This window comes from Stegostoma tigrinum, chromosome 14 (genome assembly GCF_030684315.1).
Source record: "Stegostoma tigrinum isolate sSteTig4 chromosome 14, sSteTig4.hap1, whole genome shotgun sequence".
NCBI classification, from domain to species: domain Eukaryota; kingdom Metazoa; phylum Chordata; class Chondrichthyes; order Orectolobiformes; family Stegostomatidae; genus Stegostoma; species Stegostoma tigrinum.
In genome coordinates, this window is record NC_081367.1 from 25,823,117 (window position 1) to 25,838,814 (window position 15,698).

At 34.9% G+C, this 15,698-nt stretch overlaps 1 protein-coding gene across 1 annotated transcript in view; it reads left to right on the forward strand.

The window, feature by feature from the left end:
* The window catches only part of gfm1 (G elongation factor, mitochondrial 1), a 43,095-nt gene that overhangs the window by 8,384 nt on the left and 19,013 nt on the right, over nucleotides 1-15,698 (forward strand). Inside the window, exons 4-13 of the mRNA XM_048541790.2 lie at nucleotides 1,262-1,466; nucleotides 3,016-3,132; nucleotides 4,956-5,106; nucleotides 5,453-5,607; nucleotides 6,293-6,377; nucleotides 8,167-8,304; nucleotides 8,919-9,020; nucleotides 11,705-11,761; nucleotides 12,540-12,677; nucleotides 14,370-14,452. Coding sequence (XP_048397747.2) covers nucleotides 1,262-1,466; nucleotides 3,016-3,132; nucleotides 4,956-5,106; nucleotides 5,453-5,607; nucleotides 6,293-6,377; nucleotides 8,167-8,304; nucleotides 8,919-9,020; nucleotides 11,705-11,761; nucleotides 12,540-12,677; nucleotides 14,370-14,452 — 1,231 coding nt within the window. The remainder of the gene's footprint in view (nucleotides 1-1,261; nucleotides 1,467-3,015; nucleotides 3,133-4,955; nucleotides 5,107-5,452; nucleotides 5,608-6,292; nucleotides 6,378-8,166; nucleotides 8,305-8,918; nucleotides 9,021-11,704; nucleotides 11,762-12,539; nucleotides 12,678-14,369; nucleotides 14,453-15,698) is intronic.

Sequence of the window (15,698 nt, forward strand, 5' to 3'; positions counted from 1 at the left end):
ACAACATTTAAAAGTCATTTGGTTAGCTCCATGAATAAGAAAGATTTAGAGGGATACGGGCGAAATGCATGCAAATGGGGCTAGTTTGGTTTGGGAACCTGGTTGGCATGGACAAGTTGGACTGAAGGGTCTGTTTCCTGCTGTATAATTCTCTGACTGTAAGTCTCCCATCCTCACTCTCTCAGTCTAGCCTGGAGTATCACTCATGGAATTATACTTTAGAATGGCAATGGTGCATTCTGGAAATAGTAGTCTGCTTTCTTGCTGAAGTGCTCATGTTAGCCATATGGATGATGCATGCCCTGAAACATAGCTGGATTGAATCTGAGGTTGTAAGTGTCCAGGCTAGGGGAAAAGAAGAATTGGAGAAATTTCAAGCTCATGGCTATTTATCAGTTATCTCAAATAGTTACCAATCATTATTTTCAGTGTTGTATCTTTATATTACTGAGAACACAACTCCTGTATTGTTTCCTACTTTTCTTTCAGTTGTTTCAAAAATAGAAAACATTCTCAAAATTTTTATTTGTGGATATTTTAGCCAGTCAAAAGGTGTATGCATCATTGTGAAGTAGGTTTTGCACATACAATATATATGGATGTGCATTAGAAGCTAGATTTATTATACAAATGTATATATGAAGAAAAGTGGATGAAGAAAAGATGCCTTAGATCTAGGCATACATTACATATGAGCCGATATATTGCATTGTGAAATTAGTTATATCACCATGCTTGCTGTAATTAACGAGTGAAGCAGTTGCTTCTTAGTTTGCAACTGCATCTACAATGGATAAGAGGAATTCTGTTACTTTTTCTTTTTATTTGCAGTACTTTGCAAGCCATTGGTCATAAAGCACTTTAAGACATTGTGAAGAAGTATTCAGGTGCTATATAGATGATCACTTGTGCTTTAAATGACACAGATGGTGTAGAAAATGAGTTGCTAACCATCAGGGAAAATTTCATGGTTCTTGGATAAGGAATCTTTTGTACCAGTTGTAAGTTAGTTGTCACTTGCAGCAAAACCAATTTATTGCACCCCATGCTCGTCTATTTATGTTGAACGTCAGTCTTTTTTCAAATAAGTATTTTCATAAATTGATTCTTGCATTTCTATATTTGTGGGTTTTGGAAATTACATGCCAAATTACTTCCATCATCGTACAGAAAGTTAAAAATATGTGCTCTAGGTAATCTCATACCACAAAAAGTTAATGTTCTTATCTATTAATCAAACTATTGTTTGCTGCTTTTACAGGGCACGTTGACTTTACAATTGAGGTGGAGCGTGCATTAAGAGTCTTAGATGGAGCTGTTCTGGTTTTGTGTTCTGTTGGTGGAGTTCAGTGCCAGACAATGACTGTAAACAGACAGATGAAACGTTACAATGTTCCATTTCTTACATTCATAAATAAACTGGATAGGTTGGGTGCTAATCCTAATCGAGCTATTCAGCAATTAAGGTTAGTGTTATGATGTTGAAAAAAAATTGACAAACTGACAATGTTAATTTTTTGTGTTGTGGTTTTCTTTTCATATGTGTAAGAGTATTTTCCGAAATTGTAGGCTGGCTTGCTGAGCCTGTGTGTTTGATAGCATGAAGTATTGGTGTTCTGCCCCGCTTGATATTTATATGCATCAGTTTGCTGATTATGTAAATGGAGCAGAACACCAATGCTTCACCAGAGGCACACTGACAATGTTAACCTAGGATGACGAAACATCTGCAATCAAACATGCTGGCTCGGCGGCCAAACCTACAACTCACCCACAACTCAAGCTACAGATCTTCTCAAAAACTTTAAGCTAGTATTTTCTACAACCTGCTTCTACTGTAATTCTTAGATTTTCAAATCAATAATCAGAGGTCAGGGAGTTATGTGGGCCAGCGGGCAGGTGTTGTATTGTGGGGTGTATAGGGAAAAGAAAATCTGCACTGTAATGTGACCTCATGCACAAACATAGACTATAGGCTTAAGCAGTCAGTTTTTCACACATCATTTTAGTATTTTACAAATAAAAGTAAAGTCCCAGAGGATTAAAGGCCTGTTTTCTCATTAGAGAGAGAGCAAGTTTGAGAGAGACAACTGATGGTTTAGATTAGATTACCTACAGTGTGGAAACAGGCCCTTTGGCCCAACAAGTCCACACCGCCCCAATCAGTCTGTATGCTCCCCACAAGCTTACTCTAATACTCTATTTTTGAGTTTGACCTGAGGGTCACCATGCCTTGGACAAATTTGAGAAGGTCAGACTTTCGTGGCAATCTCAGCCAGTGCAATATTATATCAATTCTGCATAGGGCACTCATTAAGGATTTCAGAACAGCTGGATAACTCCGTAGTGTTAGCACTCACAAATGGGTATGCTGTTAAGTTCTTTTATTCCAGAACAATAAAACCTTGCTCTAATTCTATTGGACTTTATTGCGAAACAACTGGAATATTGTGTGCAGTTCTGGTACCCATATTTAAGGCAGGAGCTATTTTCCTTGGAAATGGTACAGCAGAAATTCAGTAGGTTGGTTCCCTGAATGAGAAAGGCCGAGTGAATTGGACCTATACTCTGGAGCTTAGAAGAATAAGCTGTAATCTCATTGAAGTATACAATATTGTGAAGGGACTTGACAGGACAGATACAGATTGTGTTCTAGATTCCACAGCCAGGAGAAACAGAGACATATCCTCTGCATAGGAACAATATCATTCAGCACTGAGATGAGAAAGTTTTTTACTTTGAGGATTAAGAATCTTTGAATTTTTGACCCTTTGAGTTCTGAGGATGCATTTTCAAATATACTCCAGGATGGATTAAACAGCTTTTTAATATCTCATGGAATCATGAAATATGGCGAGTGGGTGAGAAAGCAGAGTTAATGCGTAAGATCGTCATCAGCATCTTATCAATTGGTGAAGCAGAGTCGGGTTGCATATTGTCCATTCCTGTGCTGACGTCTCTCATTATTATTAGCAAGATTACAGAAATTAAAATAAAGTTATTTTTGAATTGCAGATCAAAACTCAATCATAATACAGCATTTATTCAAATTCCGATTGGCCTCGAAGGAAACCTTAAAGGAATTATTGATCTCCTTGAAGAGCGTGCAGTTTACTTCGAAGGCCAGTTTGGGTAAGAGCATTTTACAAAGATACAAGAGAATCCCTTTATATTACAGACGTAACCTTGAGAGATTTAGTCATAAAGTCCGTATTAATACAGGAACAGAAGAAATAATGTTTCACGCAATTACATTTTCTGAATAAACTGCCTTTTTTTTAAGACCTATAGCTATTTAGCAGCCTTCTTCACTCTATAGGCCACATGGTGATTTTTTGTTTAAACTTCAGAATGAAGTTTTATTATTCCTTGAAGATGTTTAAATCAAGATTAAAATGCTTGTCCAAAAATAAATTATATGGGCTAGGATGACTACCTTGTACAGCCTAATCATTGACCGATGCATGTTTCCAAAGACACTTCTGCTTCTGTTTGTTTCTTATTTAAAAATCAAGAATCCCATAAGTAAAGCTACTGTTCTACACTGTTTTAAAATTACACCGTACATGCCAGATTTTTGGTTTGAGTGTTTATTCCTCTGAGTTCCACCTCAGTGGTCCCTCCCATGCGCATATCTTGAATCTCGTATTGTCAGAAATTTGCACTTACTACTCAATATCTGGTTATTTATTTGCATGGTGTGGAATGATAATAAAAACTCCTGGACTTGTATCCTGGCCAATGTAATTTTGGATGTGACACATCAGGCACTTTTCCTTCATTTTGAAAGATTGTCGGATGATCCTTGTTGTGTTGAAAAATTAAATCAATTTTATATATTTTTCACATGTAAACGAATAATGTAATAATTGGTGTTTTGCAACTTAGCTTTAAGTTTAAAAAAGCCAAGAGTGTCTCACAATCCCTGTTGTCTTCCTCTTTTAATTTAGTAAACTTTATAATTGAAGCCTCTTTTGCTAATGGCCTGAATAAGAAAATTTGCAGATTAATCCCAGACTGTGTGGGGACTTGTTTCTTAAATGCAAAGGAAAGGTGATCTGCTTACAGCTTTGAATACAGAAGTGAACTGTCAATGAAGATAATTGCAGCCTTTCTAGGAGTTTATAATAAATCAGTAAATCAGTGTTTATGAAAGAAATCTGGTTGATGTATCTTTTCATTCTAAACCCATACAAAGAAAATGTATGATTGGCTACATTGGGACTTGGGTAGAATAATTTTATGTTACTATATAAACATAAGCTTTTGTGGTATTCCGTCTGGCCAAGTCCAAATTGTTAATGCAAAATAAAATATAGATGAAATCGTGCTGATGTTGATCATGAGGGGATGCACTGTTTATATCCCTGTATGCTGGAAAAACATCTATTGATATGACCCCTGTTCTTCATCTAACATCTTAGTTGTCCTGGGACAGTTCTCTTTCAGGCTGCATCTAATCTTCTTGGCAGACTTTTTGTGTGATAGTTTACCAGACAACTTTTGAAAATTCGTGTACATGATATCCACTACATTCACTTTATCAATGCACTCAATTATTCTTTACAACTGTTAAACATGACTTGCCTTCTACAAGTCCGTGATGACTAAGTGAGTGTTAATTTTTTCAAATTTTGTGACTTGTAGATCATTGCACATCACTGATATTATATTGATTGGTCTTTAGTCACCCTGTTTAGCCTTCCTAACCATAGCTGTTATTTCGTAATTCTCCAGTCCTTTGGTATCACATCTGAATTGGAGATAATTTGAAGAATACCTGTCCAATCACGTACTATTTCTATACAGTGGACTGATGCAGTAGATTGACATTTTGTCTGAAAGCTTTGATTTAAATTTTAAGTTCAAACTGTTCACTAAATGTTTCCAGCTGACAATAACAGATACAATTAAGAATTTTGATTCCTAAATGAGCATCTTTCTTGTTTGTATAGCCAGATTATGAAATATGATGACATTCCTGCTGAGCATCGTGCAGAAGCTGCAGATCGACGCCAGGAGCTGATTGAGTGTGTAGCCAATGTGGATGAACTGTTGGGTGAAATGTTTTTGGAAGAGAAAGTCCCTACAGTTAATGATTTAAAGGTGAATTTTTAATTATTAAAAAGGCAGATTTCAACGAATGCAAACATTGGCTTTTCAGAGGTTACTTAATCACTGGTACAGCATCAGTATTTAAGAAGGAAATGGGAAAATAATTCAGATGCTAAAACAGTTCAAATTCAACACATTTAGTTATTTTGCAGAAAATTTTGTATTTTCAGTTGTTAAGTAAGAAATGAAGCTAACATTGAGAACTAAGCAACGTTTGTAAAAATACCAAATGTGCTCTAATTCTTCCATATAAGAATATTTTTAATGGAAAATTTTACCCACAGGTGACTGTATTTTTAGGTCTGAATATTCATTTTTCTTCCCATACCCTTTTTAGGCTGCTGTTAGGAGAGCAACTATCAGCAGATTATTTTCACCTGTATTAGTAGGAAGTGCTCTGAAAAATAAAGGTGTACAACCACTGCTGGATGCTATTCTAGACTATCTACCAGACCCAAGTCAAGTCTCAAATTATGCTATTATTAATCAAGAGTAAGTTCTTTAAATCCATTATTTATCGATTTTGCATTTACTGTGCAGTTATGTAACTTACGTGCAAGTGATCATGGTTTATTGCATTTTTGTCCTAAACTATTGGTAAAGGCAGATGTCAGCAGTTCTTGAGTACTGTAAATTTCCTATTACTCGGCTGTTCTATAATTCTGTTGTCCCAGCAAGCAGTAGCGCTTGTAGAAAGTAAGGCTTTCCTTTGAGCTTCAAGTTTGGATTCCTAAGCATAGATTTCAGTTTATTGTTAGGATTGATTTTAAGAAAAACAGCTTGAGAACTAGTTTGAAAAGATATTAAAATGTTTTAATGTCAGTTTGCATGTTTGTAATAACTTCAACACAGAAAATTATCCCAAATGTTTCATGGCATGATGATCGAAATATTACTGGTGAAGGCAGTGGGGAAGAGCAGTGTGCAGTGAAGGCTTTCAAAATGAAGAAGAACTCGGAAGGAATTTAAATGCAGATTTGACCATGAAACTTAGTGCATTGAAAGTACAAAAAACAAATGCAGATCAATTAGGACAGTGACAATGGCTCATCAGGGTTTGGTCTTCGATCGTATGTGAGCAGCAGAGTTTTGGATGCACTAATATTTACATAAATTTACTCACTTGTAAGTTTCAAATCCAAATGACAGATTTTATTTACCGCTTTATTTTCTTCAGGAATTCCGAGGACAAAACTAAAGTTCTAATGGACCCCAAAAGAGACGCTTCTCAACCTTTTGTCGGCTTGGCCTTTAAACTGGAGGTATTTCTGTAATTTACAGTTTATCTAATTATACATTCAAGTCCAGAAGGTGTTAGAAAATTGTAATTCTTGCTTATAAGTTATTACTCAAACTAACAAGATAGAGAAAAGCATTCTTTGAAAATCGTATACTTTCAGCAGACAGTGACAACCATATTGACAATAATTGTATGCACTTAATAGATCTACTGCAACACCTTGTAAGTCCATCCAAAGAATTCAAAGCATGATATAGTTCTTGGGATTGAGGAATTTTCTAAGCTGATAAGGCCTTATTAGATCTTTATCTATCTTTGCTAACTCTCATTAATTTATTTCTTAATTCATACTTTGTGAGAATCCACATGTTCTGTCATTCAGTTAGCAGTTGTCCCATTTCAGAACTTCAGTTTTATCACAAATAATGTCCAAACTTTGTTCATATTAACAAAAATGTTATTCAGTTCATTCAATTAGAGATTGCTGAAAATGTTTGCTGTCAGCCAATCTAATAACTGTACATGCTCACTGCAAATTATCTCTCAAATAGCATGTTACAATGAATTTTGAAACTTAAGAATAAAATCGTAAGTGTAATACTTTATTTTTCTTATGTGTTGTAGTCTTCCATTCATTCTTCTTTCAAGGTATTTGATAGGCATTTCTCATTCTTTGTTTAAATAAATTCGAGAGATGTCGATACCAGTTTGCATACTGCAGGTGTCAACAAGTACAGCCTTGCTGAGAAAAGTCTACCTACAGCAGTGTCTTCACTGAACCTCATTCCAAACATGGATGTGTCCTTGGAGGAGTTAAAATCATTACCTATTAAATTAGAACTTCTTGAATTGATGTCAAACCATGTATCCTGATGACATATTAAACTGCTGTAAAGGTGTCCAGTTTGCTTCAGTGTTTGAAAAATATGTGGCAGCTGTCAAGAATAAACATGGAAACCTATTGCTGAATCCTTCATTCAACTAAATGTCTGGTAGAAATTTTAATTCCCACTAACCAAGTATTGCTAAACAACACTCATGCAAAATAAAGCCAATCTGTATTACATTTTCATTCTCTTAAACGAAGCTTGCTTACCAGCTAAAGCTAAAAGTTTATATAAGTTATGAATATTTAAAGGAAGTTGAAGGGTGCACAGTTATAATGAGAGTGGTAAATGTAATTGACTGCATTGCAACATAAAGAATTGCAGACAACCAAGGTGATGAAAATGAGCTGCCATTTGCAAAATTCAGGAAATAATTTTGCACAATTGTTAGGCATGTTGGGGGTATTATGAATTACCTAAAGTTTAGAAATATGAATGGATGAAATTTTAACTCCATTTAAATGCACCCATTTGTACAGCATTAAAATTTGGCCTGGTGTGAGAAATGTTACTGAACAGTCAGTATTGAAAAGATTATAGTGTATTAGCCTGGCTTAAACTTGAATGAAAGTATTATTTAACCCCCTGTCTTTAATAACAGCATAATTTCAGATGTATAATCATAATACTGCATGCAGGTAGTTCTCCTGTAACGCTACAGTTGCATTCTTGTGATTCTCAGTGACTTCACGCGATAGCAAACCACCATAGAAAATTGCATTATATGGAAATAGCTGTACCTGTACAGCAGAAAGTTAATGTTATCCAAACAGCATCCACTATTCATCAATCGCATCAAGCAAATTCACGTTAACAAAACATACATTATAGCAGAACTGCCTGTACAGTATGTTGTATTAGCGAGTGATACTAGTGAAAAGATGTGCCAGTATCAACTTAATTAGCTTTTTTTTAACTTTGCAGGCAGGCCGATTTGGACAGTTGACCTATATTCGGGTTTATCAGGGTATGCTGAAAAAGAGTGAAAATATTTATAATACACGAACAGGCAAAAAGATCAGAGTGCAGCGTTTAGTCCGAATGCATGCTGACCAGATGGAGGTAGGGTTTTTAATGTGATCCATTTTATTTTGTCTCCACTTCCCATCCATCCTGAAATAAATAATGTGAGCATTGTTTTAGCATTCATCGTCTGTTCATGCCAGTTATTTTGCATTAGAAATAATGATGGTGGATTAGACATTGGATATGTACTACATATTTTAAATTAAAGTAAGTTAATAATGGTAGGTAACATTGGGGTTTGATCTCATGTTCTAACCATGGGTCAAATTAAATAGTGATGGGTGACCCATTCTTCAGCTGGGAGACTGAAGTAAAGCCAGTGAATCATCATTAATTCTCTTCAGTGCATGCATGTATTGCTAGTGGGATGCCTATATTGCTTTAGAGATATCTACACAGTCATTGAAGTTAGTGGAGATTGTTTTTGTATGCAAATTGTAAGATTAATTTCTTTACAAGTTCTTGAATTAGGACAGATACTACAAAGCTAAAATAAGTTGGAACCATTTCAAAAGCAATGTTTGCAGCTATGCACCTTTTCCTCATTGTGATAAAATATTAGTTGAAATTACATGCAAGGAGACTTTAGTGACCAGTTACTAAGAAGCAATGTGAATTTACACGATTATTTGTTTATTTGTCTTCCGTAGGACGTTGAGGAGGTTTATGCTGGTGACATTTGTGCGTTGTTTGGCATTGATTGTGCCAGTGGTGATACATTCACAGCAAGAACAATCTATAACCTTTCAATGGTAGGGAAGAAACATAACCGTATTTTAAAGTATTTTCAGTTTTTCCAACAGTTACTTTCTAGAAGGTATCTCTTATCTTTGAAATCCCATTACGACCAAGCAGCATAGGAACATTAAACGTTCACATGAAAATATGGGACTGAGTCATTTATGAGATCAAGTGCCAGGTATCATGGATTTCTCTGTGACCGAAATCTATATTACTTATTAAGCCCTGTTGGCTGACATGGATCAGTACCTGGAAATAATTCCAAAGAGGAATGAACGGCACATGGAGATTCTTCTCATTTACCAGGAGCAATGCCCTATCTTGTGTTCAGTTTACCTTCCTTTTCTCCAGTTATGCCTTCCTAAAGATTACCTGTGCCTCATCAATCTCCTCTCAGATTACCTCAGTATCCTTCTTGGTGATTCATTTGTTTTGAGTTCTTTCATTTAGTTTGAGAACTTACCTTCTTCATATTGACCTAATTTTGCAGGGGATAAGTTGCACATGTTGTCTTTCTTTGTGAATACTTAAAGTAGTATTTTCAGTTTTCTATCGATGCTCAATTTCAACCTTATTTGCTCTGTTTATGGGTCTTTGATTTTCTGCGACAGACCTTTCGTTACTAACGTATTAGAATTCACATCTAAGCACCTTATGGTAGAGTTTCGTCCCTTCATATCTGCCGGAATTCACATTTGCCTGGTGTGTTTGTGGAGTAGGCTTTCTTAACCACTCATTTGTTTAATGACATTATGCCTTATATAATCCTTTCTGGGCAGGTTCCCTTCTTGCACCTACCATATCCAGTTTAAGTGCTTTCCAGCAGTTAACTTGGTTAACCATATAATTTGCCTTTGTTCCCGAAATGGTTTAGGTGCAGACTTTCATCCCATGTCAGTTTTTTTTCACAAACTTATTCCCAGTTTAGTATGAAAACTTTATTACTTACACAATTAATATTAATGGAAGTAATGTTTCTGCTTGTATCGTTCTGTTTGTCTGGAAATAATACGTTTCAAAAACGAATGGACAGATTTCAACAGAATATGGTAGATGGAGTAATGTCAAAAGAAGACCTGACTAGATTTTAGCAAAGATAGAAATTGGAATCCTGGAATTTTTAACAGATCTATCCACTAATGTTGGGAAAGAGGGGAACTCTTTGAAATGTTGTAGGCTGATTGATTTAGAATGTTGTGAATTGTTATTATTGTGGCACAATTTGTCATAGCTGTCAAAATAAGAGCAGTATTTTCAGATGCATTGGTATTTCAAATGCCACAAGCAGGTGAAGAAAATAATTGAGAAGGCTAATGGAATATGTCTGGAATATATCTTTATATCTAGAGGGCTGGAGTATTAGGACAGAAGTTATGCTGCAGCTAGACAAAACCCTGGTTAGATCCCACCTGGAGTACTGTGAACATTACATAACCCTTTAGGAAAGATAAGTTGGCCTTGGAGGGAGTATAATGTAGTTTTGCAAGAATGAGACCTGGACTTTGGGAGTTGTGTTGTGACGGTTGATTATACAAATTAAACCTTTTTTTTAGAACTTAGAAGGTTAAGGAGTTACCTGATTGAGGCCTTCAAGATATTAACAGGAAAATACAGGACAGATGAAAATAAATTATTTCTACTGAGATTCTAGAACTAATGAGCATAGTCTAAAAATTAGGGTGAGACTATTCAAGAGAGATGTAAGAAAGCACTTCGACACACAAAGAGTGGAGGGAATTTCAAATTTCCACAAACAACAGTTAATGCTTGATTCGTTGTTAATATTCTGATATGGATAAATTTTTGTTAAAAGTATTAAGGGATGTAGGCCAAAAGCAGGTATATGGAATTAGGCCACAGGTCAGCCATAATTTCATTGAATAGTGGTACAGATCCAAAGACGTAAATGGCTTACTTCTGCTCCTATGTTTGAGCTGGTTATTGGTTGCACATTGGCCTGAAATTTACTTAGTGAGGTAGAAGTGCTAAATAAGATTTCTCTTTTCAGCTTTGTAGTTACAGAGCATCAAGTGGGAAGGGAAAATCTCAAGGAAGAACTACATATTTGTAATAATGTAGAGGTAACATATTGTGACAAAGGTATGACTTTAGTGAGTGTCTTTGTTACTTGTTCATTGACTAGTGAGTCAGAGCTCATTAATTCTGTTTCAATTAAAAGCTTCATTTGGGGAAATTTGAAAGAATTTACATTACAGAAATGTTAATTTGTGATAGTTTTAGCATCAAACAATTTACATACATTTGGTTGAAATTTCTACCTATCATGAACTAATTTGGAAAAATTCCCAGATTACAACAAAATATGGTAACAAAAAGAAAATAAATATAGTTATTGTCACCCACAATTTTCTAATAGGATAGCCCAATGTAGAGAAGTTGAACAAGATTACTTTTATTAACAAGTGAACCCAGTACTGTATTGCACCGTGGATTTAATATTCTTGTGAGCTTGAAGACTGTATGGCATTGGGAAGGGTTCACTAATGATCAGTGGGTGTAAAACAAAGTTTGATATTTTTAAGTCATGGCAGTTTAAAATGTTAACTCTCTATGAGCAATACAGCATTAAATGATTCAGTAAAGTAGTATAATTGAATAACACAGAACTCTCAGAATCTGACACCTGAAATGGTTTATATTAATAGTAATTATTCTGTTTTTAATTATTATACAGGAGTCTATTCATGTCCCTGAACCTGTAATATCGGTGGCAATAAAACCTGTCAACAAGGTTTGTAAAATTGGGAGAAGGGAATTGTGCTATTTAGATTTTGTGCCTTTGATTTTTTTATATAGAATATACTTGATGTAAATTGGCAATTCAGGGTTCAGCCTCTGCCTTGCAAAGAATGTTTATACTCTGATTCTGAATGAAAGCAGAATTTTATTTTCTTGCTGTACTTTTATTGAAGCATGCTTTTTTTTACAGGGGTAGTTGCATACTTTAAATTGAGGGTCACATGTGGCAGAAATAAATTGAAAAATGTAGAAATTGTACTCGGTTGAGAAGTTTTAAGAGCTTGAAATCAAATACAAGTGCTAAAGTATTGTGAAATTAGACCTGCGATGTGAAAAGTCAAGAATTTAAATGTGAATTTGTGACTTTTTTAAGTAAATGAAATAATGATTTAATTTGAAGTACTCGAGCAATTTTGGAACCAGCTGTTGTGGGTATCAATAAAATATAGTTATTTCAATTATTTAAAATCTGTCAAATGTGTTTAGTATCAAGAAAGATCATTACAATTAGTATTGAATGTACTCTTTGTCCTGTGAAAGTAAGAAAATGCCTAGATACTTTTCTGAGGTTAGAAGCTTCCAAAACTCTCAAAGCCTCAGTATCTTGCTGCAACTGAATATAAATTTTTCATCGTTGTTCAGGAATAGAAGGATCTAATTTTCCTTTTCCAGGTTTTGTAGCTATATTGAAACTACAAATGCATTTTTTTAACAAAAAGAAAATCACTGAGACAATAAAAAATTATGAAGTGAATTATATTCTGTTTCAGAATGATTTAGATAAATTTTCCAAAGGAATTGGCAGATTTACACGAGAGGATCCCACTTTTAGAGTTACTTATGACCCTGACAGCAGAGAAACAATTGTATCTGGAATGGGAGAATTACACTTGGAAATATATGCACAGGTATTTGTAACTTACAAGCTTTTAATTTTGGTATACTTCATTAGTTGTTTTGTGAAAGTTGGGGTTCTAACTGAATGCATTTCGAATGTCCACAGTACTTTGAGATTGAGCACAACTGTTTTATTGTGCCATTTGAGTGGTTCTCTCAACACGAGAATTAATTGAATTCGGGTAATTTGTTCAAGGAATACTATAGATTGAAGCTACCTTTTTTGCACAGTATTCCTAACAACTGAAGGCTGCTGTATCATTTAAGAAGAAGATAGGGAGATTTTTAATTAGTAATGAATTAAAGGGGAATAGGCAAGAAAGTGGAGTTGAGGCCTAGAAGAAATCAGTCATGATTGTATTGAATGGTGGAATAGGCTCAATGGGCTGAAACACCTACTCCTGCTCCTAGTTCTTAAGTTTTTATCATGAATGGCTTATATTCTGTGGCCTTAAAATTCTATTTAAAACTTGATACACCTGCTAGTTTGATTGCAATTGGAGCGTTGCTTAGCTTTTTGTCCTAAAGTGCTCTAGTATTATTCAGTTAAGTGGACATCTAAATGCTGTCATTCACATTTGTGTTATCACTACCAATATAATATAAAATCCTACATTTTTTTAAGGTAGTTGATATTGGAATAGTGATGGGGAGATTTTAATATCCACTGCATTAATTATACTTGCATGATAATATTGTGTACTTTACGGACTGGTATAATTTCTCTTGCACCAAACCAGTCTGAGTATAAAACAAACAAATGCAACTTCCATAATTGTAAAATCATTATACTAACATTTTCAGTTCATTTCAAAGACAAGAATGGAAAAACTGGCTAGAGTTTTAAGGTGGGAGCAAGATTGGTCAAGGTGTGCCAGCAAGTCTGAGTCCCTGGGAGAGAGGAAAGTGGATAGTGAAATTTCGAGTTAAACCTCATAATCTGAATGAAATGTACTGAAAACACTTGAGTCATACAGGTTCAGGTATAAATACTTCAGCTATTTTGTCTTCTAGACAGCAAGTACAGAATGAAAGTTAAGGCACTTAACTACAAATATATTTTTGTTGCACCAGAAAAGTAATCAGCTGTGCTGCCTTATCATCTCTCCATTAGTAGAGTAACTAATACTTTAATTAATACTTAACATCCAAACTGGTCAATGCTTGCATGAGTACACTCAGAGCTAGTCCTATGTTAAATTACTTAGAAACATCACTTTGTAATGCCTAAATTTTGATGTAAGTAGCATGACAGAACAGACAAAAGATCAAATACTGTTATAGAAAGGCTATTTAATAATAAGAAGTGGCAGTGTGTAAATTAAGACCTGCAGCCACACTGAAACTCTTACAAAATATATTGATGGGTTTTGGTTTATTTCAATGACTTACCTTTCTCGTAGCCTTGTTCCGTCAAATCAATAAAAAAATTAAAATACTTATAACGATGCATATAATTTGATAAGTTAAATCAAAATTGAGCTGTTGAGACTATCTCCAGAATAAATATTGTAACAGAAGTCATGTAAGTGCCAGGAACCAATTTATGAGCACCAATCTCCCAAAATCAGAGCTACAACACCAGTGTAAATTAGGCCAGCAAGTATTTATGGTGGTTCTTTACTTATGGTGGTCCCTTTGAATTGCTTTGAATGAATCCATAAATAGTATTTTAATTATTTTATCTTCTGCTCTATATTTAGAGGCTAGAGAGAGAATACAATTGTCCCTGTGTAATGGGAAAGCCTAAAGTTGCCTTCAGAGAAACCATCTCTACCTATGTTCCGTAAGTAGTACATAACTATCACTTTATTAGATTTAGTTTTCATTAACTACTTTGTAACTTAAAATTGCATTACAATGTTGGTTTAACTGAAGTTCAAGAGATTATTTACTGCATCTTGCCTGAGTTTTGCATTCAGTACTTAGTATTATTACTTGCAATACTTATTCACTGAGAGAAGTTTTGCATTTTATAATCTATATCTTCCCTAACTTTCCTGGGGCACTGAAATGTTGAACAACATAACAAGTGCATTCAGTCCATTAGGCCACTTTTTCCACTTTTAAGTGTATTCCAACTCGATCCTTGGCTTCAATCATTTAGTATCTTTGGCTAACAACAGTCGGTTGATCTCAGATTTAAAATTGTTAATTGAGCTTGCATCCACTGATTTGCATGAGAGTTCTCTACACTTTTATTACCCTTTTCATAATGAAAATTGACTGACTTCTGTCTTGAATAACCTTGTTCTGATTTTAAGGATATTTTCCCTTGCTAGACTCACTCACAGACAGAAAACATTTCTATCAATCCAATGAAATGCTTTTAAAATCTAGGCAACCTCATTCAAATTACTCCTCAACATTCTGTCTTCCAGGAATACGTTTGTGTAATTTGTTCACCTAATCTTAGTGTACTGATAACATTTTAGCGAATCTGTGCTGCACTTCTTCTAAGGCGTTCTAAGGTACATTGTCTGGAATTGTAGTACTGATTTGTTCAGTTGGCGTTAAAGAGCGGACCTTGATGCTGGCAAATATGCTGATTAACAATCTCAATGACATCTACTTTGGAAAAGATTCAGTTCTGTGGCACTGCAGTGGCATTATGCATTTTAACACCGACGCATTTAACCTGTGTCCTGAGAAGAACTATTGCTGGTGGATTTGCAACATTCACGTTGCACTATTTGAAGCTGTTGATTCAATTGCAAACCTTCCCTTCAAGCTCTTATGGCTTTCCCAGCCTTATGTGTAAATAAAGTCCTGACACTGTTCCAATTTATAAATTGATATTTGAAGATTGTTAAATCTCTTAAGCAGTGACTTTGACTGTCTCTTGGGTACGGTCACTCGCGGGGAAAAGCTTGGAGATTATTTTCTGTTGTGTTATTATCTGGTCTATTTCTTTCTACTTTTCATAAATTAAGGAATCAAAAATTAGGAGGAACCATGTGATTATCGAATGGAAGAAAGTTTTCAAATGGGTCAGTTCAGCATTGTCGTTTTTGATATCTTGACTCATTAAA